The 24,486-nt window shown below is 40.4% G+C and overlaps 1 protein-coding gene across 5 annotated transcripts in view; it reads left to right on the top strand.

Moving 5' to 3' along the window:
• The window catches only part of EPHB1 (EPH receptor B1), a 457,257-nt gene that overhangs the window by 414,823 nt on the left and 17,948 nt on the right, over positions 1 to 24,486 (top strand). For 4 of the 5 annotated variants that reach the window (XM_061636580.1, XM_061636578.1, XM_061636581.1 and 1 more), the window contains 5 exons: positions 5,689 to 5,797; positions 7,177 to 7,241; positions 16,619 to 16,741; positions 20,213 to 20,460; positions 21,421 to 21,636. In XM_061636580.1, the coding sequence (XP_061492564.1) occupies positions 5,689 to 5,797; positions 7,177 to 7,241; positions 16,619 to 16,741; positions 20,213 to 20,460; positions 21,421 to 21,636 (761 nt within the window). Of the gene's footprint in view, positions 1 to 5,688; positions 5,798 to 7,176; positions 7,242 to 9,295; positions 10,598 to 16,618; positions 16,742 to 20,212; positions 20,461 to 21,420; positions 21,637 to 24,486 lie in introns of those variants that run through there. The other variant, XM_061636583.1, reaches the window with a different exon arrangement.

Raw genomic sequence — 24,486 nt, 5'->3', positions numbered from 1 at the left:
ACCTTCAGAAGGCGTGGCTGATATCGTAGCAAATTCTGCAGTCTGAGATCTTAATTAGAAATAGGGCATTTTAGTATCATCGTTGTGGTGTACTCCTCTCGTGGAGTTTCAGCAGGCATCCGCTCTGTTAACTGTTGGGTGTCTCTTCAAGACCTTTTTGTGCCGACCTACCTACGCAGTTCTCTAAACTTCATTTTGATTAGTTATTTTGATGATTATTTTGTATTGTTTGTATGGTGTTTTATGTTTTATTGTATATTTTACTGTATATTTTGTACGTTACTTTGATATTTTATATGAATTGCCATCTACCTTAGCATCTAGTTGATGATGTAAGCAGTTCCCAGGTCCCTTCTTTGTTGTGAGATTCTGGGGGTGAGCTATGTTTAGGTCCTGGGTGAGAGCCAGGAGCCTGAGAGGATGTGTATCTTGGAAGTAGAAGGAACTGCTATGCGTTTTATTTATTAGTAATTTGTATTGGTGTAATACTTGTATATGTAATATTATGTATTTTTGTAACATTTGTTGTTTAAGGTTTTTTTATATATTATTTTGTATTTTGTAGCATTATAGGATGGTTATTTCTGTATATTTTTGACATTTCTATGGTTGTAAACTGCCTTGAGTGCAGTGATGTGGAAAGGCGGTATACAAATTAAAGATGAAATGAAAGATGAGGGGCCTCTGACAGTGATCTCAGTCTGCAACAGTTGTCTGGCTACACAGGCAGGATGATGTTGTGCACTTAGATTCCCAATGCCAAGCATCACTGCTGCTTAGTGAGAGAGGGAGGGTTGAGGCAAAGGGAGCTCCGTGCGACGCAGGCATGGCGGCAGAGCTCCTTTCATCTCTCTCCCTTTCACTAAGTGGCAGGAACGCTCAGTGTTAGGAAGCCAAATGTGCAACAACGCCCTGCCTGGGCTGCCTCAACCGACTGTGCTGCCCCAGGTCTTAACATATGGGCTGGTCCATGTTGGAAGTACAAGTCCATGCAGATTTTATATCACATTCTACTATCATGTGTTGCAACACCCTCCTTGCTAATTATCAGGTAAAATGGCCAAGCTACCTTGGGGTGAGAGTGCGCAGCCTCAGGTGGTTTAGTTGTCTGCATAAGTGCTGTATAAGTGCCATGATTTTGAATCTGGTGAGAAAAATAAGAATAAAAAATTGGGCTGAGAGGATTGTCAGAGTTTGAAGGATTCTTTATTAAAATAGGTTGGATTCATGCACATATTTAGGCTTTCTTCAAACTATATTGGCAGTTTTCTTTGTGGTCCTGCTTTAAGCATTGAACTAGGAGAGCCAATAGGTTTGCCATACAAACTAGCTGATCACGGTTGTATGCAAGAAAGTTGCCCTTGAGTTTGCATGCATGATGGGCCTACTCCTGTGACTTCTCACTGCATACTCATTCAAAACTGGGTTGACCAAAAGCAAATCAACCAAATATGAAACACACCCCACAAAGGGGTTGTGTGAGTTCACTCTTAAACTGCCACTCAAAGTGAAGGGTTTTTAGTAAATGAATAAAGGCAATTTCGAATGCTGTCTAATCAATCTATTATTTTCCCTTATAAATATTATGGGTGTTTTTGTCTCATTCTGGTGAATCCATGGAGCACTTTTACTAGGAAGTTATTTCAAAGTCTAGAAAAGTCCATTTTGCTACACATGCCTCTTTTTCTAGTGTCCAGGAGTTTTAGTTAAAGAAGAAAATGGGGAGCAGGTATGCACACTGTATGGCTAAATAGACGAACATTTTCTAAAATGATTTCTAAATACTTACAATTAGGCAGGCAAGGAGAACATTCTGTCTGAAATATATGCACCTAATTAAAATCTAACAAGAATGGATATTGTGTATTATTAAATAATAATTGATGGTTAGATGAGAATTTGTTCAGGATTTAAGCATCAGAAGAGATAAAGCAGGTTATCAGTAATTAGCTGCAAAAGAGAAGAAGAAAATTGAGAGGAGGTGTGAACTATTTCTATTTGTATGAATTTATTTTAAGCTGTTAGGTATTAGTGGCAGATTTATCAGAAGATGAACAATAATGTTAATAAAAATTAAAATGTTAACTGATGTTGTCTATAAGTCCATTGTAGTAAGGACTGAACAAATAGAGAGCTCTCTTTATCTGAAGAACTTATTAAGAAAGCCAGAGGGTATTGCAAAGGATATTATTTGATCCTGGATTGCAGTCCTGTAAACTGTAGCTTGAATGTTCAAACGTAATGGCAAACCAAGGTTTGAAAAAAACATAAAGTAATTAAATTATTCTGAGTGTGCAAGAGAGGATGGAGGGGGAGGAAAGAATGTGCAAGTCTGAGGTTCCTTCCAGGCTTTTTCTTGTAGTGACAAACCATGATTTGGTGTTACATGAGAACTGAGCTATTTTTAAGTATTTCTCTTTCCTACCCAACCACACAACTTGTGGAACTGCAAAGTTTAGGATCTGAGAGCCCTTGTAATATAGATATGGCAGAGACTGGCTCTTAGAAACAGTATTATGTGGTGGATGGATGTTTAGACCAGGTTGATCCCTGCTCAGCCAAAGAACTCACTCGGTGATGTTGAGCAAATTGTTTGCTGAATTTGAAAGTTATTGTTGTTGTTTACATTTGTTAGTGGCTTTTTAAAAAAAATAAATCTCAAAGTGACTTGACAAGATCAGGTAAGACAAAAGCAGAAAATGTAACATAATGTGGAATACAATATATCTAAAATGCTCATACAGTAGCATAATAACAAGGACAAGTCCTGCCCATCCCACTAAAAGATGAGTACCACCATAGAAGTCAGCTTAGGCTGCAATCCAGTGCATGTCTACTCAGAAGTAAGCTTCATTGGGTTGTTGTTATGTGCCTTCAAGTTGAATACGACTTATGGCGACCCTATGAATGAGCGACCTCCAATAGCATCTGTCATGAACCACCCTGTTCAGATCTTACAAGTTCAGGTCCATGGCTTCCTTTATGGAATCAATCCATCTCTGGTTTGGCCTTCCTCTTTTTCTACTCCCTTCTGTTTTCCCAGCATTATTGTCTTTTCTAGTGAATCATGTCTTCTCATTATGTGTCCAAAGTATGATAACCTCAGTTTCATCATTTTAGCTTCTAGTGATAATTCTGGTTTAATTTGTTCTAACACCCAATTATTTGTCTTTTTTGCTGTCTGTGGTATACACAAGGCTCTCCTCCAACACCACATTTCAAATGAGTTGATTTTTCTCTTACTTACTTTTTTCACTGTCCAACTTTCACATCCAAACATAGAGATTGGAAATACCATGGTCTGAATGATCCTGACTTTTAGTGTTCAGTGATACATCTTTGCATTTGAGGACCTTTTCTAGTTCTCTCATAGCTGCCCTCTCCAGTCCTAGACTTCTTCTAATTTCTTGACTATTGTCTCCCTTTTGGTTAATGACTGTGCCAAGGTATTGATAATCCTTGACAAGTTCAATGTCCTCGTTGTCAACTTTAGTTACATAAATCTTCTGTTGTCATTATTTTAGTCTTCTTGACATTCAGCTGTAGTCCTGCTTTTGTGCTTTCCTCTTTAGTGTTCATCAGCATTCATTTCAAATAATTAATGGTTTCTGCTAATATTTATTTTATTTATTTATTTTATTTATTTCATTTTTAAACCGCCCATAGCGAATAGCTCTCTGGGCGGTGAACAAAACAAAAATAGTATGGTATCATCTGCATATCTTAAATTATTACTATTTCTCCCTCCAGTTTTCACATCTCATTCATCTTGGTCCAATCCCACTTTCCATATGATATGTTCTGTATATAGATTAAACAAGTAGGGTGATAAAATACACCCCTATCTCACACCCTTTCCGATAGGGAACCAATCGGTTTCTCCATATTCTGTCCTTACAGTAGCCTCTTGTCCAGAGTATAGGTTGCTCATCAGGACCATCAGATGCTGTGGCACCCCCATTTCTTTTAAAGCATTCCATAGTTTTTCATGATCTACACAATCAAAGGCTTTGCTGTAATCTATAAAGCACAGGGTGATTTACTTCTGAAATTCCTTGCTCCGTTCCATTATCCAACATATGTTTGTGATACGATCTCTGGTGCCTCTTCCCTTTCTAAATCCATCTTGGACATCTGGCATTTCTCACTCCATATATGGCAAGAGCCTTTGTTGTAGGATCTTGAGCATTACTTTACTTGCATGGGATATTAAGGCAATAGTTCGGTAATTACTGCATTCCCTGGGATCCCCTTTCTTTGGAATTAGGATGTATATTGAATACTTCCAGTCTGTTGGTCATTGTTTAGTTTTCCATATTTCTTGACAGATTTTTGTCAAAATGTGGACAGATTCAGTCTCAGTAACTTGTAGCAGCTCTATTGGTATGCCATCTATTCCTGGTGATTTGTTTCTTCCAAGTATTTTAAGAACAGCTTTCACCTCATATTCTAAAATTTCTGGTTCTTCATCATACGGTTCCTCTGTGAATGAATCTGTCATCTTTGCATCTCTTTTGTAGAGTTCATCAGTGTATTGCATCCATCTTCCTTTATTTCATCTCTGTCAGTCAGTGTGTTCCCCTGTTGATTATTCAACATCCCTACTCTTGGTTTAAATTTCCCTTTAATTTCTCTAATCTTTTGGAATAGGGCTCTTGTTCTACCCTTTTTGTTGTCTTCTTCTATTTCTATACAGTAACTATTACAATGTACTAATTGCATTTAGGGTTCTGGCTGTGTTTCTATCTCCTTTGCTTTTGCTTTCCTTCTCTCTCTAACTATTTTAAGAGTTTCTTCAGTCATCCATTGAGGTCTTTCTCTCTTTTTAACTAGAGGTATTGTCTTTTTGCATTCTTCCTTGATAATGTTTCTGACTTCACTCCATAGTTCATAATTTATTGGGCTGAATGGGACTTATTCCCAGGTAAGTGTGTATTGGATTGCAGCCTTAGTTACCAAAGCCCTGAGTGAATAAAAAGGTCTTAGCCTGACACCTATGGTTTATAAGAACAAACCAAGCCTGTTACAGGCCTGTGCACTTCCAGTTTTAATAAACCACAACTTGATGTCATCAAACCCAACAAAATGTGGATAATCTTAACTATGTTTTTTTAAAAACAAGCTGACTTCAAACTGTGGTTTATGAAGCTGGTTTGTTTCAGTTAAGATTAACCACAATATAGAGATAGGATATAATACTAAACTGTAGTTAAGTGAGATCAGGAATTAACTGAAATCAGGAGTTTCTGATCGTCTCATAGCTGTGCCAGAGGGTGAAATGTGTAATCCTAGGGGGAGGCTAGGCTCATTCCTGTCATGGTAAACCATGTGTAGGAAACCATGTGTAGGAAACTCCATATGTTGCTGAACTACAGCTCCCAGCAGCCTCAGCAAGCATGGCTAATGACTAGGGTTAATGGGAGTTGTCTTTCAGCAACATCTGGAGAGCCAAACGTTCCCCACACCTGTTATAAACCCATAGTCTACCAAGATGTCTGAATGCAGCCAGTGTCTGCCTATCCTGATTTCACAACGTGTAGAACAAAACGAGATCACTTATATAGACCCTCCTGCACTCCTTGGAGAAATGGTGGAATACAAAGATGGAATAAATAATAGAGATTTACTATTAGCAGCAAAGGTTAGTATGAGTAGGCAATAATATTACAAAACTGTTTTCTTTTCCAGATGACTACAAGTCAGAACTGAGAGAACAACTGCCATTGATTGCCGGGTCTGCAGCAGCAGGGGTCGTCTTTATTGTCTCCTTAGTGGCTATTTCAATTGTTTGCAGCAGGTACCATTTGCCACATTATAAATTTAGCTTTCATTCCAAAGACTGAACCTTCCTAGAGGAAATTGTGAGAATACACTAATAGACTGCAGGGCAGTGCTGGATGAATTAAACTGAATAGCTAACTACTGATCTGTGGGGCTGATGTTCCAGCTCGAAAACACTTACACATGAGGACAGAATCTTGTATGCATTCTCCCCTTATGAAGGATGCCAGATTAAAAACAACAACATGAGCTATATCAGTCTTTGCATTTGAGGTAACTTTTTTTAGAAAGCTTTCCATGTGCCTCTGCTTTCCAATATTGGTCCTGAGTTTGATATACACAGGTCTACCAAACTATGCTCTGGAAGAAAAGTAAATTTGTGGTTTACAAAACCGGCCCTATTGTTAGGGAGAGTGAGATGGTTGCTTTAGGTGGAAAATGCTGGGGGGTGGGGAATGGTGATGAGATGCTGGAGGACAGAGCTATGTTTGCCACATGCCCTGTACCCCCTAAGTTAGCCTGTTGCTCTCTGGTGCAATGCAGGATGCTGTCCTGTCACCAATGTCAAAGTAAGATTCAACTGCCAGTCTGGCTATGTACATGGAATAGAAGGGGATACCATTTTGTCCTTTGACGCAGGCAGAAAAATGTCTTAGGCCAGTCCTGATATGTATATTCCATACTTGGCCACAGTGGTGCACAGGCTGGTCTGACTTTTCAGTCTTCATCATCTTTACCCCCCCCCCGGCCTTGCTCCAGCCACCTTGTAAAAGGGTTATGGTGTTTCAGTGATGTTCAAAACTTAGTTTCAACAGTTTATTTTCATCCTCCACCCCCTTCTTATTTCTTACATCACTGCAGAAATCTGTATGAGGAATTGTCCCAGTTGTTCATGCCAGTTGTGCTTTTCTCAGTGACATGTTTTTAAACTAGTTAAGAAGGAGGGTGGCAGAAGAGCTAAAGCCCACCACTGTAACAAGGAAAGCAAAACAGACTGTCAAAATGTGCAAAGTGCATGCGTTACCCAGGTGTAAGCAATGTGGTATGCTCCAGATGTTGTTGAACTACAACTCCCATCAGCCTCAGCAAGCATAGCCAATGGTCAGGGATGATGAGAGTTGGAGTCAAACAACATATGGAGAGCACCATGTTGGTTACACTGTGTAGGTTTCACTTTTAACTTGGCATCAGTTGAAAGAATTAGACTGCAATCCTAAACACACAGGTAGCAAGCCCCGTTGAACACAGTGAGACTTAGGTCTGAATAAACATGGATAGGATAGCTGCGATTCGGGTACTTCTAAGAGGAGCTAAAAAACGTCCCTGTAAAAGACCTATGTAAAAGTGTATTGCTTAGGCACCGATTGAACTAGCATTTGCTTTTCATTTTCCTAGGAAGCGAGCATACAGCAAAGAGGCAGTGTACAGTGATAAGCTACAGCACTACAGCACTGGTCGAGGTGAGTGGGGAAGAAGTCAGGAAAGTTGCAACAACTCCACATAATTGTCTTCTGTTGAGCAGTGTTCAGAAATGTAATATTTATTTTTATTTATTTCATAAATGTCTATTTTGCCTTTAAACAATAAAAAATAACAATAAAATCCCATTAAAAACATTTAAAAGCATCTTAAGCATCATAGTCTCACTTGGAGGAAACATAAAACCAAAAAGACTGAGTGAAAAATATATGGAGGGAAAAGGCAGGAGAAATGGACAGAAGTGAGATACCTAAGGAAGGGAACGGGTCATTTTGAGGAAGGTGTAGACAGTTGCTTTGACATTAGAGGCTTGCTATGAGTTCTGGCCTGTAAAAGTGGAATGTAGAGAAGGATTCTTATGAACATGTTGGTAGAGAACTTGAAACTAGAACAAGCATTGTTCTAGCAGATGTTTAAGCTTGTATGGGAGTGAGGAATTCCTTCAGAAATACTCAGCAGAGGAAACTGAGATTAGAAAGCAAGGAAATGGAGAATGTAAGGCTTCAAAAAGTACTGAAGGAAATCCTTAGCCTTTGATCATTGTGCCTGCTAGCTTTTATTTGTGTCAGATGTTTAAACAGGTTCTTCAATTATTTTTACGAATACATAATTTTACAAAAAATGAGAAGCTGAGATATTTGATACTTGTTTGTCATCTGCTTCTCAGCCAGTTATCTGTAGTATGAGCTTGTCATCAGCCTTCCTGCATATGCTCCCTGAGAGACAGGCCTGCACATGAACCTCAGCTCACCAGAAATGGGAATTTGTAACAGATTACTGTAAAGAGTAACTGTCTTTATGCTTGCTATAGGTAGATTGATGAGCAAAGACAAGGTCTTGGAGGGAACATTTTTATTTTCTTCATTCTGTAAAGTGCCGTTTTAAACTTCCTTCTTTTAAAATATATGAATTCATTAGTCACAGTGAAATCTGAGCATATGGCTTTTCATCAGCTGTTTAGTAAACAGATCATATTCAGATCTTTCCCAGAAAGCAGACTGTGCTCTTGTGAAAGGCAGCAAATGAGCCTTTATAACCGTATTAGGAAAGTTAATAGGATAATAAATAGCAAGGCAGCAGTCTTGGCCATTGAGTAATCACTGTCCATCTACACTTCTCTGCTCGCACCTACACATACTTTATGTGCTTGCTGTGCATACAGAATCAGCTGTAAACAATTATATTCGACAGTTCTCAGGTGTTTCAGGGGAAATCTCCAACACAAATGCGTACACCTCTTTAGGGCTCTTCAGATTACAGCCAGCAGCAATACCTAAGGAAACCACAGCCAATGCAGGAAATGAGATAGGGGAAGAAAACCAAATTGGGAGCAGCTGAAATCCAATTTGCACTTTAGAAAAGAGGTCTCCCAGACTTTATTTCAAAGTAACATGTGAGCCTAAAGTATTGGGGAGAACGTACTCATAATTCAAATGGATGGATCATGAACATGCAGTCATGGAATTAAAGATTAACCAAAAGTGTACTGCAAACGGGTGGAATTAAGATTTCACACTAAATCGGTAGTTACTCTTGTCCTCTGACCTTCAAATGCTTGGCTGTATATTCCTGAGATTTTCATAATTTTAATTTTTGGACAAAATGTCTCTGGATCTAATTTTAAAGGGACATAAATTCAGCTGATAGCACAGAAGCCAATAGAACTTGGTGCTGGAACCTAATGGTTTTAAAGAAATTTAAAACAATGTAATGAGACCAGTGTGAATATGGATGATGGGATCCTTTGTATAGAAAGTTTCTAAGCTCTGTAATAGTTCTACAGTGGCAAATCAGAATATATCTTTTCCAGAAATCTCTTATCAGATTCCCTAAATCAATGATTCCCAAACATTTTTCCTCATGGACCACTTGAAAATTGCTGATTTTTTTGCCTGCTGTAGCAGTTGTGATTCCATAGAATTCAAACTTCAGTAAAATAAAGTACAATATAAGAAATAAAAAAGCAATCTAAATAAAATTCAAAATAAATATGAATATCCAATGTGATGAATGTGCTATCTCCCATCTTCCACAGACACACTGCAGACTACTTGAATGAAGCTTGCGGACCACTGGCGGTACATGGACCACAGTTTGGGAACCCCTGCAATAAAACAGCAATAAAATAATATATATAAAAAGGAAGCAATAAAAATCATTTTTATTAAAAATTATTAAAAATCATGCAGCACCAGGCACAGCACTTTACAATTGCTAAAATTGTAATGAAAAAGAAAAAATCATAAAGTGGTCTGCCAGGACCCTCAGCTATTTTCAAGTGGTCCGTGGGGAAAAAAGGTTGGAAGCCACTGTACTAGACTATGCAAGTGATTGTTAAAACTGCCAAAGATACACAACTCAAAAAATCATAGCTATAAATTTATATCATCTTTCTAACACACTGGTATTAGAATGCTGAGCACAAACATTAGTTATAGTCCACAAATGATTTTTTATTTGACTTTCTCATTGTATGTTTTTTACTAAGCTGTAAGGGACAATATATGTTATATAGCTACCTGTTCTTACAGTAATATACACTTATGAAGGAAATGTGAGAGATTTGAACTTCGTCCTTGGAGCCTGACTCCTTAGAGGGTCCCATTATAGCTGTGGGGAAGTCAGGATATGATACAGGGACATGGAACCTCCCCAAATGTTGTTTGACTCCCAACTCCCGTCAGCCCAGCCAGCATGGAGCCCAGCTTGTAGCCCATCACCTGAAAATTAGAGCTGTGTGCAAATGGCATCTCAAAATTCTCCACCATATTTGTAGATAGAGAAATTGGGCGGGGGAGGTGTCATTGAATTTTTCCAGGGGAGAAGAAATTTTCCAGTAGTTTCTTGGGGAAGGGGATCACCATTAGTAGTGGTAGTAACACAGCTTATTTCCTTCCTTCCTTCCTTCCTTCCTTCCTTCCTTCCTTCCTTCCTTTGCTGCTGCTGCTGTGTTGGCAGCCTGGCTGCCATTTTACATCATCAGAGAAGTTCTATCATTCTAGGGCATTGTGGGACGGTGGTGGAGGGTAGTGCCCATCTCCACAAATGGTGGAGAATATTTGGAGGAAACTCTCCAATTTCAACTCAGCTCTACAAAACCCCCATTTACCCTGTTTTGAGGTCTTTGGAGGAAGGATGGCACACACATATTGTGGCAAATGAGTACTTATCAAAGCTTCTAGAAATTTCTTCAAAGTACACATATTTATGGTGTTACATGCATTTCTGGCTTATTTCTATGTGTATTTTTAAATGTGGCCAGGAAAGTATAATATTGGAGAAGTGTCCCTGTGTTTGGATCACGTTTACTGAGATTGATGGTGATTCTGAGATGTAGATGAATAAAGAAAAGTTTGCCCAACGCCGGAGCAGGTTATGCTCTCTGCCTTAAGATTCTTTTTTGTAATACAGGTGGAGACTTCCCTTTTTTGAGATCAGATTGCACACATCCCCATGGTTGCCATTTGCTGTCTCTTTGTTCAGCAAGTTAGTTTTCTGTGCCATGACATTTGGATGGAATTTTACTTTCTGGGCTCTCTATAGGAGATTCTTCAGTATGACCTTGCCACCCCTGTAGCCAGCAAATCTTTTAGCAAACATATTTACCACTCTCCAAATAACACTGGATTGTTTGTATGTATGTTACATCTTTTCCCTACCGTTATGGTGCTCTTTTTTGGCATTTCTGCACTTTTTAATGTCTATTAACTGAAGTCTTGTTCCCTGGGCCATTACTGTACTTCTGCATGTGTCCTTGGTCCTCTGATGTGTTCCCACTGCTGACAGTTTTCCAAAACCAGCAGTTTGTCTCTGACAGCATTTTTTTTAAAATTGAAATAATTATTTCTATAAGGCAAAAGTAAGCAGACAGCCCGGTGGCAGGAATATTGTAAGGGCAGCTCCATCAGGACAAATTTGAGACAGCTGGCATAAACCAAGGCAAAAATATGTAGGTAGGACCTCATATAAATTCTGTCCTACTCTGTGGAGAAATTTTACGAGTTATTAATAGGCAGCAGATTGACCCATTCCTTTTGAAACAAAACAAAGGTTTCTGCAGGTGTTTTTTCCTGCACTGATCTGCAGCATGCCATGTCTTGAATTAATCCTGCCAACACATTTCCTCCTTCATTTTTAAAATCTCACCAACCTTTTTTTGAGAAGGCTATTCTCAAAGGTTACAGCCCCCGTGTGGAGGCCAAAGTCTGTAGCGCCTCATTGATAATAGCATACATCCCATGTGGCTGGTGGTGGTGGCATGAAGACACACCACACATTTAAGTGTTATGATCTTTTGGCAACCTCCATGCAAGGCCTACAATGCACAGAATGAAGGAAACAATTCCTGGGATTTGAGCATTTGCATCCCAAAATTCTGAATATAGTGACAGGAGGAAGGAAGAAGAAAAGGTACTGCCAAGGCCACAGTGACTTCTGATGAAAACTACATGATAGAAAAATTTTTGAGAATGCAGAAGATGAAACAAGCAAGCGATTCATTTATGTGAACAGGATACTTTCCTAATTCCACATTGCCCAACTGATTTGAGTGGGAAGTTAAGGTGGCAGAGCAGTGGATGATCATTCTGTTACGATGCTGGAAACCTTCTGCATTGAAGAAGTCTTACCTGAAACAAGGCATTTTGCTAACTATAGCAGAATTTATTATGGAAGAATAGAAAGAATAAAATTTCCTTTATAATACCAAATTGTGGAAGAATTCTGGGGCAAGGACAAGTTCTGCACGTTTGTAGCAGTGAAAAATCCCTCTGCACTACTCCAAGCTGCTAGTAAGAGCAGTTCCTCCAGTCCCCTCCACTTGGCTGATGCAGATAAAAATGAGAGCAAGGTGAAAAGGATTGCTTTCCATTTTGTTTCAGCACATTGCAGTGTCAATGCTGTATTCTATCATCACAATGGTAGAAGAACAGAAAACCTAACAACTTATCTATTGTCTCTAAATGAAACCTCTAGGTTAAGGCTGTCTAATTAACTGTTTAAAATATTTTCTGAGTGTTGAATGCTTGTATTTATATGACCTGGGATGATATGAAAATGAAGCAGCCTCAATTGGCAAGTCAGTCTTTTGCATTCCTATCCACAAAGCATCAGTATGTTGTTCTGGAAGCAAGAAGTTAAGGACGCAATAACTGCTTGCTGGAGCAGAGCAAGGTCCATCTAGTCTTGATTTTTTTTCTGCAGGCTAACCAGATGCTTTCAGGTGTTCACAAGCTAGACATGAAGACATACCTTGTTATCACCAGCATATGGCATTTATATATGCAGTATATGCATAGGCATACTACCTCTGTACATGTCTGTTCCATTTAGCTATTATGGCTAAAGCTATTGATAAAGCTATCCTACATCTCAAGGTAGTTTCCAAAAATTAATTACCCATTCTGTGTGCTAGCAAGAGCTGGGCACAAATGCTAATACTGTTCATATATGCAAATAGGCAGGGATTTGCACTGGATTTATGTTATCATTTATTGTTTTGGTAAGTAGCCATGCAAGGTGCACAGCATGTGTCCTTAAAAGCAATGAAACACAAAATAAGGAAAATGTATCTTTTATTGGATCACTATCTGCTGCTGTTGCAAAAGTGCGCAACCCTGAGATACAGACAAGTTTTTGTAGGCAAAATGGAGGGGTTGCTAATTCTGAGCAAGAGAACAAAGCATTTAGTATCATCTAGAAACACATACCATTCTACTCTCCATCTTTAGTAATAAATCTGTGTGGTTGCAGGTAGCATACAAAGCTTTATTGATAGCCCCATGGTTGGATTTCTTTTTGTTCTCTGAACTTGACACTTTCATACATGTTGTTCCAAATATGTCAGACCAACTTTATTCATAGTCTGGTTCCAAACTCTGGCAGATTTCCTCAGACTTGTGAGAACAGAGCTATTTGTCAGCATCATGAACACCTTCTACCTGGCCATTGGCATTCTGTATTGCTTGAGATTTCAACACTGGCAGAATGGGTAGCATTAAGAGGCAGAAGGTCATTGCATCCCCAGCTTTGTTTTGCTTTTCTAATCTGTAAGGCAGCCTTGGTTATGATCTTCTAAATTCCTTTGTAATCCTGCTAGAGCATCAGCTGCACTTGTAAAAGGATTTATGGAACAGTAAAAGTGTATGTGATGAAGCAATAAAAAGATTTATGAACTGGCCAAAGCATGGATGACTTCATTGCAGGTTTCGCCATTAGTAATGGAAGGATAGAGTTTTGGCCCAATGTGTGCCTAAGGCTGTCTCCCTCCAGGCAGCAGCTTTCCCTTTGGCAGATTTAGTGCTTTAGTACTACACTGTAAGTTAAAGGTTGGTACTGCAAGGAAGAGAGATGCATTATTGTAAGGGTTTTGTATTGCGCTAAGTGTTGTGGTCTATGCCACCCATACAGATTCTGCTAGATTTGGTCCACCAATTGAATGAGCAGCAATCAGCTATTGGGGGGGTGGTAGTTCTACATAGTTCCCATGTAGCTTGTGGATGTGAGGCACACTGAATTACCATTCCCAATGCTCAGACAAATTATCTGAGTCTGGAAATAACTTTAAGAGAATTCATAGATCATCACTCCTCTGCAATCTTGGGATAGTCTAGGCCTGGATTGTCATGTTTCATAGGTTCTACAGCTGTTAGTTACATTAAAGATGCGGTTACTGAACCTTGTTTCAGTCTGGCTGGATGAATTATACAGACATTAAAGCTGCAGACCTAAGCACTTTTACCTGGAAGTAATTCCCATTGACACCAATTGGACTCAATTAATATGCTTAAGATGAGTGTATAAGTAATTTCTCCCTGGGCTAATGGACTAGCCAAGCGTCTCCATTTACAGTACAAGGAAATATGAGATGCCGCATTCCATCCAGTCTGTCAACATTGGAAACATGGTTGTTGCTTTCAATTGCTCATGCTCAGCTCATCACTGAGAACCATGTTAAAGCAAGTAACAAAGATCATTGTACTAGGGAGCGTGGACTGAAAATGTCTGTTCTGTGTTCATGTAGCTCCTAGTCAAATGAGGCATCCATGGTGACCTGCAAAGTCACTCAGTCAGTTTAACAGTGGTCCCCTGATATAAACAACAGTGATCATGATGGGAGTAGATACATACATGAAGTAGGGGAAAGGTGCAGAGCATTTGCCAAACACAAGGGCAAGGAGGAACAAATCCTAGGAGATGTGAGATGCTAGGACAAAAGCACCAGAAGTGAATAATAGGATGGAAATAGAGAGGGGCAGGGTAGAGAATATGGAAGGGAATAGGAGAATAATAGCAATGAGACTTAGTTTAGTGCTGTTGCATAGAATAAAAGAAGACTGCTGTTCTTTCCTGTGAAAACAAGATAAATGGCCTGTACATTCCAAAGATTGCCTCCTGAGATCATCCAGAATATCTCAGATAATCTTTTCAGGTATAAAATATAGTGATTCATATTGGTCAAAAACACATGACTAAACTTAGATATTTCCCTGAGTATAGTGTGCATTACAAAGAGAGATGAACAAGAAATGGAAGGAAAAATAGGTTCAGATAAGGGAAATAATTATTTGATAGCTCCTCAGCAATACGTAGATGAGCCAGAGATACAAACCTGCTCTTCTAACATCCGGCCATGGGCTGTTCTAGTGACCTCTTTGTCTCCCTGCTTCTGCAGCATCTCCCCAGTTGGAGTTTCTCCTACCAACCCCTGGCTGGGGCTGGTAGAACATGTAGTCCAAATCATCTGGAGGGCACCAGGTTGGCAAAGCCTGGTGTGATGTAATGCATGCCTGGTTTGGCTTAGGCCACTTTCCCTCCGTGAAAAGCCATTATTCACCTTCAGAAGAATGGGGCTTGCAGTGTCAGCCTGCTGAACTTTAGCAAAACTTTTCTGGGTACCCTCTCCTTGGAGAATGGCATACAGGGCCCAAGAGGGCTGAGCAATAGTTCGGGAGGTGGTGGAGCTCTCACTTCCCTTTGCTAGCACCTGGCCACAGACAAGAAACATATCTGTCACCTTTATAATGGGTGATGCCCATATTTTTATCCCTATTCAGGTTTGCAGGGTTTAACCTCAAAAAGCTGTGTTGTACAGCAACTTGACTAGCCATTGTTAGATTCATGTGATCCACTATTTAATGAACACCAGAAGTGCCTCCACCAATGCAGTTTGTGTTCCTGAGTGTGAGATCTCTCTTAAAATTTAATGAGTGAAATAATGAGGTTTCTACCAAAGTTAACTCCTGCAGACAACCTCCCAAATTCCCTGCAGCAGCCTACAAGTTCCCAGCTATGTCTGATGGAGTTTTGGCAGCCTGTTATAAGGGGTCATGTGACACATTTAGGAGGCTAAAGCAAACCCTGAGAATATTTATTATGGAGGCTGTATTTTATCATTAGGATGTTGGCTTGTTTGTAATTGCTGCATTCTGTCATTTTAGTTGCAGCCACAAAACTATCAAAGGTATGTTGAGTAAATAAAAATGGCTTAAATTATGCATGAATGGAAACATCATGAGCCTGCCACCACCTTTCCCACAAAGTCAGTTTCAGTTTGTACCTTCACTCTTGTGGGCTGAGTGTTCAGCCTGAACAAGAGAGGGCTCACAAGGAGACATTTCACTCCAGATTCCAGAGGTGGTCAATCTGAATCAACTGGAAAGCTCATAGAATGTCAAACAGCTGAAAAATGGCTTCCTCCATTCTCTTAAGTCCTTCATCTGTCTGTATACGCCTCCTCTTTCAGAAGGGCATCGTGATGATCTTTTTCTGTGATTGAATCCTCTTGACTTTTTTTTCTTTTTCTTTTTCTTTTTCTGAAACAACTTTTCTCAAAGTGATTTCCCTGTTTCTTCTCTCCTCCTCGTCCCTCATTTCTTCTCCTAGCTTCCTGCTATTCTCTTTGGTTTTTATTTTTTATTTTTTGCTCTGCATTCACTGCTACACCATAGCCACCTGGCATAACCCTTGCAATCAGCCCAATGCGGGAAAGGTGTCAGATTGATAAATATTGATCTCTACCTGCAGTTCTTTCCTTGACTTTCCTGCTAATGGATTTGGTACTGCTTCAATAAATAACAGTGTGCGCCCACTTTCTAGGTGCAACCCATGGCCTGCTCCCAATCTGCCAGTGATAACTAATATGCTCTACATTTCAAGGAGAACAGGAAGAGAAAAGATCATGTAGGGAAAGTAGAGAAAAATATAAGAGGAAGAATGAAATGAGACAGTGGATGGGGAGATAATTGGAAAGATAGGCAGGGAAGGAAGGAAGGTTTAGGAGGAGACATGCTGTTGATCCCTTTTCCTGGAGATGAATATGATTTTTTCTCTCTCCCCTGCTCTTCTCTCAAATGAGAAGGCTCCCCAGGAATGAAGATCTACATTGACCCTTTTACGTATGAGGACCCCAATGAAGCTGTTCGTGAGTTTGCCAAGGAAATTGATGTGTCTTTCGTGAAGATTGAAGAAGTCATTGGAGCAGGTGTGACTCATTTCCTATCGGGCAGGTTCCAGTGCCATTCCTCCCCTCCCCTTCTTTCTTTCTTTCTTTCTTTCTTTCTTTCTTTCTTTCTTTCTTTCTTTCTTTCTTTCTTTCTTTCTTTCTTTCTTTCTTTCTTTCTTTCTTTCTTTCTTTCTGTTCCTCCTCCACTGTGGCTGCTCAGGCTCATTCGGCTCAATTAACAGTGGACTGGCACTTTCCTCTTGAAAGCCTACCTGAATCTTCTTCTGTGATTTACGAGACTGTGCTTAATTAATTGACTCACTTTAATACATTGTTGTGCTCCCTGGTTTAATTAACAATAAATAGGTAGGGCAAGAGCTCCCTGGTTTATAGCATCTCTCTTTCTGCCCTAGCAGGAATCTTACATTTTTGAGCAGGGGAAAGTTTGCATACCTTTCTCTCTCTCTCTCTCTCTTTTTTTTTAAAAAAAGACACCTCCAGTTATTAAAAACCAGTAGTTTATATTAAGCAGAGTGAAATCACAGCATTTATCACAGAGATCATTATTTTATGTAAATCACTGGACTTGTTTCTTTCCATTCTTTTGAATGTTAAGCTTACCCATCTAACTATGGTCCCTGAGGACTTCTCATGCTTATACCAGTTCCCATAGAGACTAGAGATGTGAAGGCCCAGCGGGGGGGGGAGGGGGAAGGGAGAAAAAATAAAGGAAAAACAGTTTTTTCTGGGTTCCCCCCATTTTCCCCATCTTCTTCAGTGCCTTCGCATCTCTAGTAGAGACCCATCCCCAAAAAGAGTGCTAACATTGTGAATGTTGCTTCATCGCTATACAGTCTTAAATGATCCAGAAAGTGCAGATTACCTAGGGGGAGGTTAGTTTTTCCTCCCACAGAGTGAGCAACATAGCTAAGACTTTAGTTATAATAACCATGTAAGGAAAAACCCTTGCGCTGGAGCATAAATAGGGCTCCCAAATTCCATCATGTCAATCATAGGGGGATAGTATTGTCAGCTGAATTCAACAAAATATTGCATTTTGGCTACACCAGGGGAGGTGTGATCTATTCTCATCCCCATGGACTTCCAGTGGGTTTTCACTTTACGAAGTAAATGTGTATGCGCAGGATCTTTTCACCACTATGACAGAACTAATCCTGAGTATGTAGTCTTTCTTGAGGATATGCCTGGGTGGATCAAGCTAGGGTTCACCTAATCCAGCATTCTTTATAACAGGGATGGGGAAACCTGTGGCCCTCCAGATGTTACTAAGCTACAACTCATCGTTCCTGACTATTGACTAAGCTGCCTGGGCTGATAGGAGTTGGACTCCAACTTCACCGGGAGGGATACAGGTTCCCCTGCCCTACTTTACAAGAACGCTTGCACTCCATGGGCCATCAGAAATTGCCCTCTAGTCCACCAGTGGGCCAGGGTCTACTTTTTGCCTATGCCTTTGTTATACCCTTTGTTCTGGGTACTTGGACTAAGCCTCAGAAAGGTTCAGATGAACTTTAGCTAAGTTGTATTTTCCCAACTCCCATGTGTCAGAGCCCATCCGCCACTATTTACCTCTGCTCTTTTTTTTTTCACCAGCATCTTATAACCAATTGCTGATAATCTGTGGCAATCCATTTTTTACATTCATTGCTTGCTCTTTGCCTTCAGTGCTTCAGATTTGCTTCTTTTTCCTCTAAAGGTGCTTCCAGATGAAGCTGTTTCTGAATGTCCCATGTACTGGGTTGCTAGACTTAATACCAGCAAGCAGATTTTCGTTCTAATCACTGCCTGTCCAAATAGACTAGCAGCATCAGCCTGAGTGGCACAGCAGAGGTACCAACATCATTGTACCACATTTCTGGAACTGGAAGTACCTCTTCCTGAGTTGGCACCATACTAATTTTATGAGTTGTTGTCTGGAAGCATCCTTAATACCCCCCCATCCTTTCTGTCCCTATATCAAGCTTCTTCATCCCATAAAAGGCTCTCCCTTCCCATTTTCTGAGAGAAGATGGAAAACGGTAGCTCACAAGAACTCTGGGGGCAGCTCAAACAGCAAGCCTTCTTGCCCACCCCTTTAAGGCTGCTTCCTCTGAAGTTCACTGTAAAATTTTATCTGTCTGATTTGGTGTAAAATTGGAATAAAAACAGGGTTCAGTATCTTCTGTCTTATTAATTTATTAACATTGATTTTCTCTTTGATTTTTAGAAACCTTTTTTTCATTATGGCAAAGGTAAATTTATCTCGGCTGTCTTATGACTTTAACTTTTAGTATACTTTCTTAGAAGTAAGTCCCATGAATACTCATATACTTAGTATCACAGAGTTAGGCTGTGATCCTATATTCAATTACCCGGGAGAAAGCTCTATGAACTCAGTGGGACTTACATCTGAGTAGACTTGTGTAGGATTGTACTATTAGTGTGATTGCTTTTTAACATTATCGAGTTGGAAGGTATCTTAGAGGTCATCTAGTCTGACCCTCTGAAAATCCAATGCAGGATTCAACTACAGCTTCCCAGGCAGCCTGTGCTTAAATATCTTCAGTGAAGAAGAGGCCACCCATTCTGTCCCAATACCATCTCTGTTTTCACTGTCGAACAGTTTTTACTGTTAGAAATTTATCCTAAATGAAACATCTTACAACATAAAATATATTTCTGTTGAATTAACTGATGATTGAATAAAGTACATAGGAAGCAGCATAGGAACATGGGAAACTGCCATGCTGAGCCAAATCATTGGTCCATCTAGTTGTAATGTCTACACTGGCTGGCAGTTGCTTTCCAGGGTTTCAGATGGGGTTCTCTGCCAGCCCTACCTGGAGATACCAGGATTTGAACCTGGGGCCTTGACTCTATCGCTGAGCCATGGTGGCTGAGCAGTCATGAATGAATATAGACTCACTCGTGAGTTATCTATTAATATAGCTATCTATCAATATAGCAACTTTTCATTAAAGGACAACAGTTTTCTTGGTGACAAGGCTGTGCATGGACTAACTGAATAAAGCCACTTCTCCCAATCTGGAACCCTCCAAATGTTGTTGGGACTACAATTTCCATCTTACCTGACTATTGACCATGTTGGTTGGAACTGATGAGAACTGTAGCCCAACATCTGGAGGGTACCAGGCTGGGAAAAGCTGGAATAGAGGCTTCTGGATCTTTCATCATTATGAAGAAGAGGGAATTTTCAGCAAATGCAGCTTGTCACATCATAGGTCTGAGAGAAAAGCTACCCTTACCTAAATCTTCCTCTTTTGCAATCATTAAAGCTACAAGAGCTGTGTCGTGTTGCTTCTGCTCACTTGATTGGAAGCCTGGTTTTTAAGCATGTGCGTTTTTAAAATGTCTTGAACATGCACGGGGCAATTACACCTTGTTCTCAATTACCCAGGAAGAGCTTGGGTAGCTCATTTCCCCCTCCCCCCCGCATTAACATTCCAAAAGGAGCAAAGCTGGTTGCAAGTTATATCTGTTCCATTATAGGGGAGTTTGGTGAAGTCTACAAAGGACGCCTGAAACTGCCTGGCAAGAGAGAAATCTACGTAGCTATTAAGACATTAAAAGCTGGTTACTCTGAGAAGCAGCGGCGGGATTTCCTGAGTGAAGCCAGCATCATGGGTCAGTTTGATCATCCAAACATTATTCGGCTGGAGGGGGTAGTCACCAAAAGCCGACCAGTGATGATTATCACAGAATTTATGGAAAATGGAGCCCTGGATTCCTTCCTGCGAGTAAGTGCAGCTTTCTTTCATGTTAAAGTGATAATAGCATGGAGCCATTTAATGAGACCAGCTCTTGTGGAGGTGCAATTCAGGCCCTGTAACTACAAACCTGTATACTTTTCCTTCAAAACAATTACTACATACTAGCCATATTGTCATTCCTGCTAACTCTATTTAGAAGTCACCCATAAGCATGCACAGAAATTATTCAGGATTGTATCCAACATAGTGTTGAGTCAGAGATCAGCACAAGGTTAACCACCAGCACAAAAGGGCTTCCTCGCCTTGCCTCCCCCTGTGCACCCTTTAAATCTGTTCTAGGGGTTCCCCCAAGCCTCCAGAGCAGATTTGAGGAGGGCTGTGGGTGCTTGCAGAGGAAGGAGAGGGGAGAAAGTCCTGTTGCACTAGCGGTAATCCTTGTGCTGATGGGACACATTAGAGAATACTTGACCCAAATGTTTACTACATTTTATCATTTTTCCTAGTACTGTTATATTGCCTCTAAGTCTCCTTCCACCACAGAGCTCCTGCTCTTAGATCGGCTTTGTCCAGTCTGGTGCTCTCTGGATGCTTTGGACTCTGTCAGTCCCAGGCAACATGGCCAATGGTCAAGGATTATGGGAGCTGGAGGTCACCTAGTTGGGGAAGGCTGCCTTAGGTAAAGGGAGCTTTTCCTACAGATCCCGTTCATCTTATATTCCATATGTTCTCTGCTCTCCTTTTTCCTTGACACTCCATCTCTTTCCGCTTACTCTTTCCTCAGGTTCTGTTTGTCAGCCTCTTGCACTTCCTTTAGCTACTGCCATGAGACCTCTTCCTCATTTTCCAGAAATCAGCCTCCCTACCTGGCCAAATAGCTCTTGCTTCCTTAGAGCCTGTATTGTAAGAAGCTATTCCCGACCTGGATTCTTTGTTAACTCTGAATCAATGAGGAATGCTAATTCTGACACTTAACTTTCATGAATACAGCAAAATGATGGGCAGTTTACAGTCATCCAGTTGGTGGGGATGCTACGAGGGATTGCAGCTGGTATGAAGTACCTTGCAGAAATGAATTATGTCCATCGGGATCTTGCAGCCAGAAATATCCTGGTCAACAGCAACCTGGTCTGCAAAGTATCTGACTTTGGCCTCTCACGTTACTTGCAAGATGACACTTCAGACCCAACTTATACCAGCTCTTTGGTAGGTACTTGTTTACGTAGCATGCATACAAAAAAACCTCCTGTGGAAGGAGGAGGTGTGCAATTGCCATTAGTTAGCTTTTAGGCAGAGATAATAATTGCAACAATATGTTGGCCCTTCTAATGATTTTCATACAAAATGGTCTGACTTGAATATGCATTCTAATATTTATTACATTTATAATTTGTTGAATGGTGATTACAGGGACCAAGGTCATATTGCAGACATATTGCAAGAGAGTCCTGGTCCCAAGGAAACTACATTTTAGACAAAAAGGGAGGAGGCAGAGAGGAGAGAATGTGTCTGCTCTAAGGGTCTGGGAACATGAGCAAACAGGTGATCATAGCAGATGGCAAATTCAAGGGAACAGCAAAATAATACTTATCATTAGGGCTTGTAATAGGCTCCGCACAGCAGCCACTTCACAGCCATTCAGCTCAAAATGAAATTTGCAAAGACATGTGCTTGTTCTGAAGCTTATGTTGTTGCCGAGACAGTGCACGGCTTCCTCTATCACCTCTCAGATTGCCAACAGCTCATTAAGTCCAGGTTCTCATATTGCAATGTATATTGAATCTCAGTGGTACAGCAACATGAGTTGTGACTATGATGCCACCCACTAACTGCAAGCAGAGGTTTTACTATGTGTTTCAGACGGTGGACTCTTGCTTTTTAATGGAGTGAGTAAATGCTCCATTCATGAGAAAAGTCTATCAGAGTTCTTAATGCTTGACCAGAGTTATAACAGCACAGTTCTTGATTTAAAATATGTCTTACAGTTAATTCTCCTAAGAAAAGCTTGCTGGTGTTTCTTGGCAACAGATCATATTAGGTCACAGTGGTCTTAGCTGGCCTCAGCGTCATTTGCAATCTTAGCAGACCTTTCCGACTCCACATTCACACTTGGCTTCTTTGGGTGGCTTGCTGAGACTTTGAGATGAGAAGTGAGTGTCTGCAAACATCACCAATGTTGATGACCAACAGCTACTGGTCCTTGGCAGGCTTATACATCGGCCAGCAACTCTCAGTGTGTTCTGTTTACCATGACAGAAATACAGAAAAGAGAGCTCAAAAGAATTCAATGAATTATGTAATTGGCTATTTGTTGGATTTCCTAAAGCTCTAGGTCACAATATCCTAAACCACTGATGATCAATGCCTGTCAAAACTTTTGTTGTTGTTGTTTTGAACCTCATAAGATTTTATAATTTTCTGAGGAAGATTGTTCCATCACTCAATTGCCTTCATTCCCTGCCCCCCGAAATGTTTAACTTAAAGTCATTCTTCCTATTCCTTGGATTCTGAGCCTACCTTTAGTAGTAGTTCATTTTTAAAACTTCCACTTTGTCCAACAGAACTGGGCATGGCATTCCAGGTGAGGCCATTGTGTGACAGGGAGTCCAGTACACCAGGAATGGGGAACCTGCAGCCTTTTGGATGTTGTTGGACTCCAACTTCCATCAGTACCAGCCAGCATGACCAATAGTGAGGGACAGTGGGACTTGTAGTCCAGCAACATCTGGAGGGCCACAGGTTTCAACACACCACCAAGCACCTTCAACACACCACCAAGCCCAGGGGCTGTTCCAGATGTGTATTTATCTTCCACTGAGCCAGTCTGCACATCCATCAAAGTCTGTAGGGAGTAGGGAAGACAAATTTGGTCTAGAGGTTTGCCATAGCTCAAAAAATGATGAGAAAGATGCTATCTGTGAGTAATGCCCAGGGAAGCCTCTTGTCAGTTTCACTTCACTTTATGGAACAAGTTGACACCTCTTCCACTAACTGTGGCTGTTTTATCTGTGATTCCTCTAGACCGGGTGGCTAACCTGTGGCCCCCCAGATGTTAAACTTCAGCTCCAGCCTCAGCCAATGCCCAATCGTCAGGCAAGTTGGGAGATGGAGTCTTAACAGCACCTGAAGAGCCACCAGTCCCCCCCTTTGTGTTAGTCTGTTGTCCTGCTATCTAGAATCTATGAATGCTCCTTTTCCTATCCTGTAGTTACATTTAACCAGTTTCTGGCCTAGGTTGCATGTAACATTATGCCAAAGTATGACTTATTGTGAATGACACAGGGAGAAAATCATGGCCACTTCTCTCCTCCTCTGCTACTGCTGCTGCTTGGATACAATGCTAAGCAGGAGTGGGAAAGAAGCAAAGCGGCTGCGATTTTCTCCTGTGCAGCAGCACGCTTGCTCATTCATGGTAAGCCACAGTTTGACTTTGTGTTACATGTGAAAGAGGCTCACACACTTTAGAGGGCAAACAGTAAATCAAGGCTTTCTACAGTCACTATAGATATTCCTTCACCCATCTATTACAAATGAATGGGGTATCATTATATTGACTTTTTGCATTCAACAAGTGGTTGGATGAGATGGCTTGCACAGTCAATTCCAGCATATATTACCAGCCTTTTCCTCCAAGGGCTCAGAGTGGCATTCTTCCTCCCTCCATTTTATGTGTACAACAGTGCTGTGAGATAGATCAGGCTGAGAGATTATGCCTGATGTAGGGATGGTGGAGAAATTTGATTTATTTTTTTTTATTTATTCATTTTATGACAAGCTACCTAATTCGCAGTTTTCAAACCAATGCACAAACCAAAACATAATTATCCTTTGAAATTTGTACTACTTTGAATTTTGCAGTGCAGTTTTCCAAACAACCTGTACAAAAATACATATATTGGGGAAAGTGTGCGTAAAAATGCATATGTTAATTAAAATAACACAAAAAACTGTATTATAATAGGGAAAATTGCTTGCAAAAATGTGTGTGTTAGTCCAAAGTGCATACAAAAACTGTGCCTATTAGGAGAAATTTGCACTAAATGCTGACAAATTTTA

The sequence above is a fragment of the Rhineura floridana genome, chromosome 7, assembly GCF_030035675.1.
Source record: "Rhineura floridana isolate rRhiFlo1 chromosome 7, rRhiFlo1.hap2, whole genome shotgun sequence".
NCBI lineage: Eukaryota > Metazoa > Chordata > Lepidosauria > Squamata > Rhineuridae > Rhineura > Rhineura floridana.
This window is presented reverse-complemented; position numbering and strand designations above follow the sequence as displayed.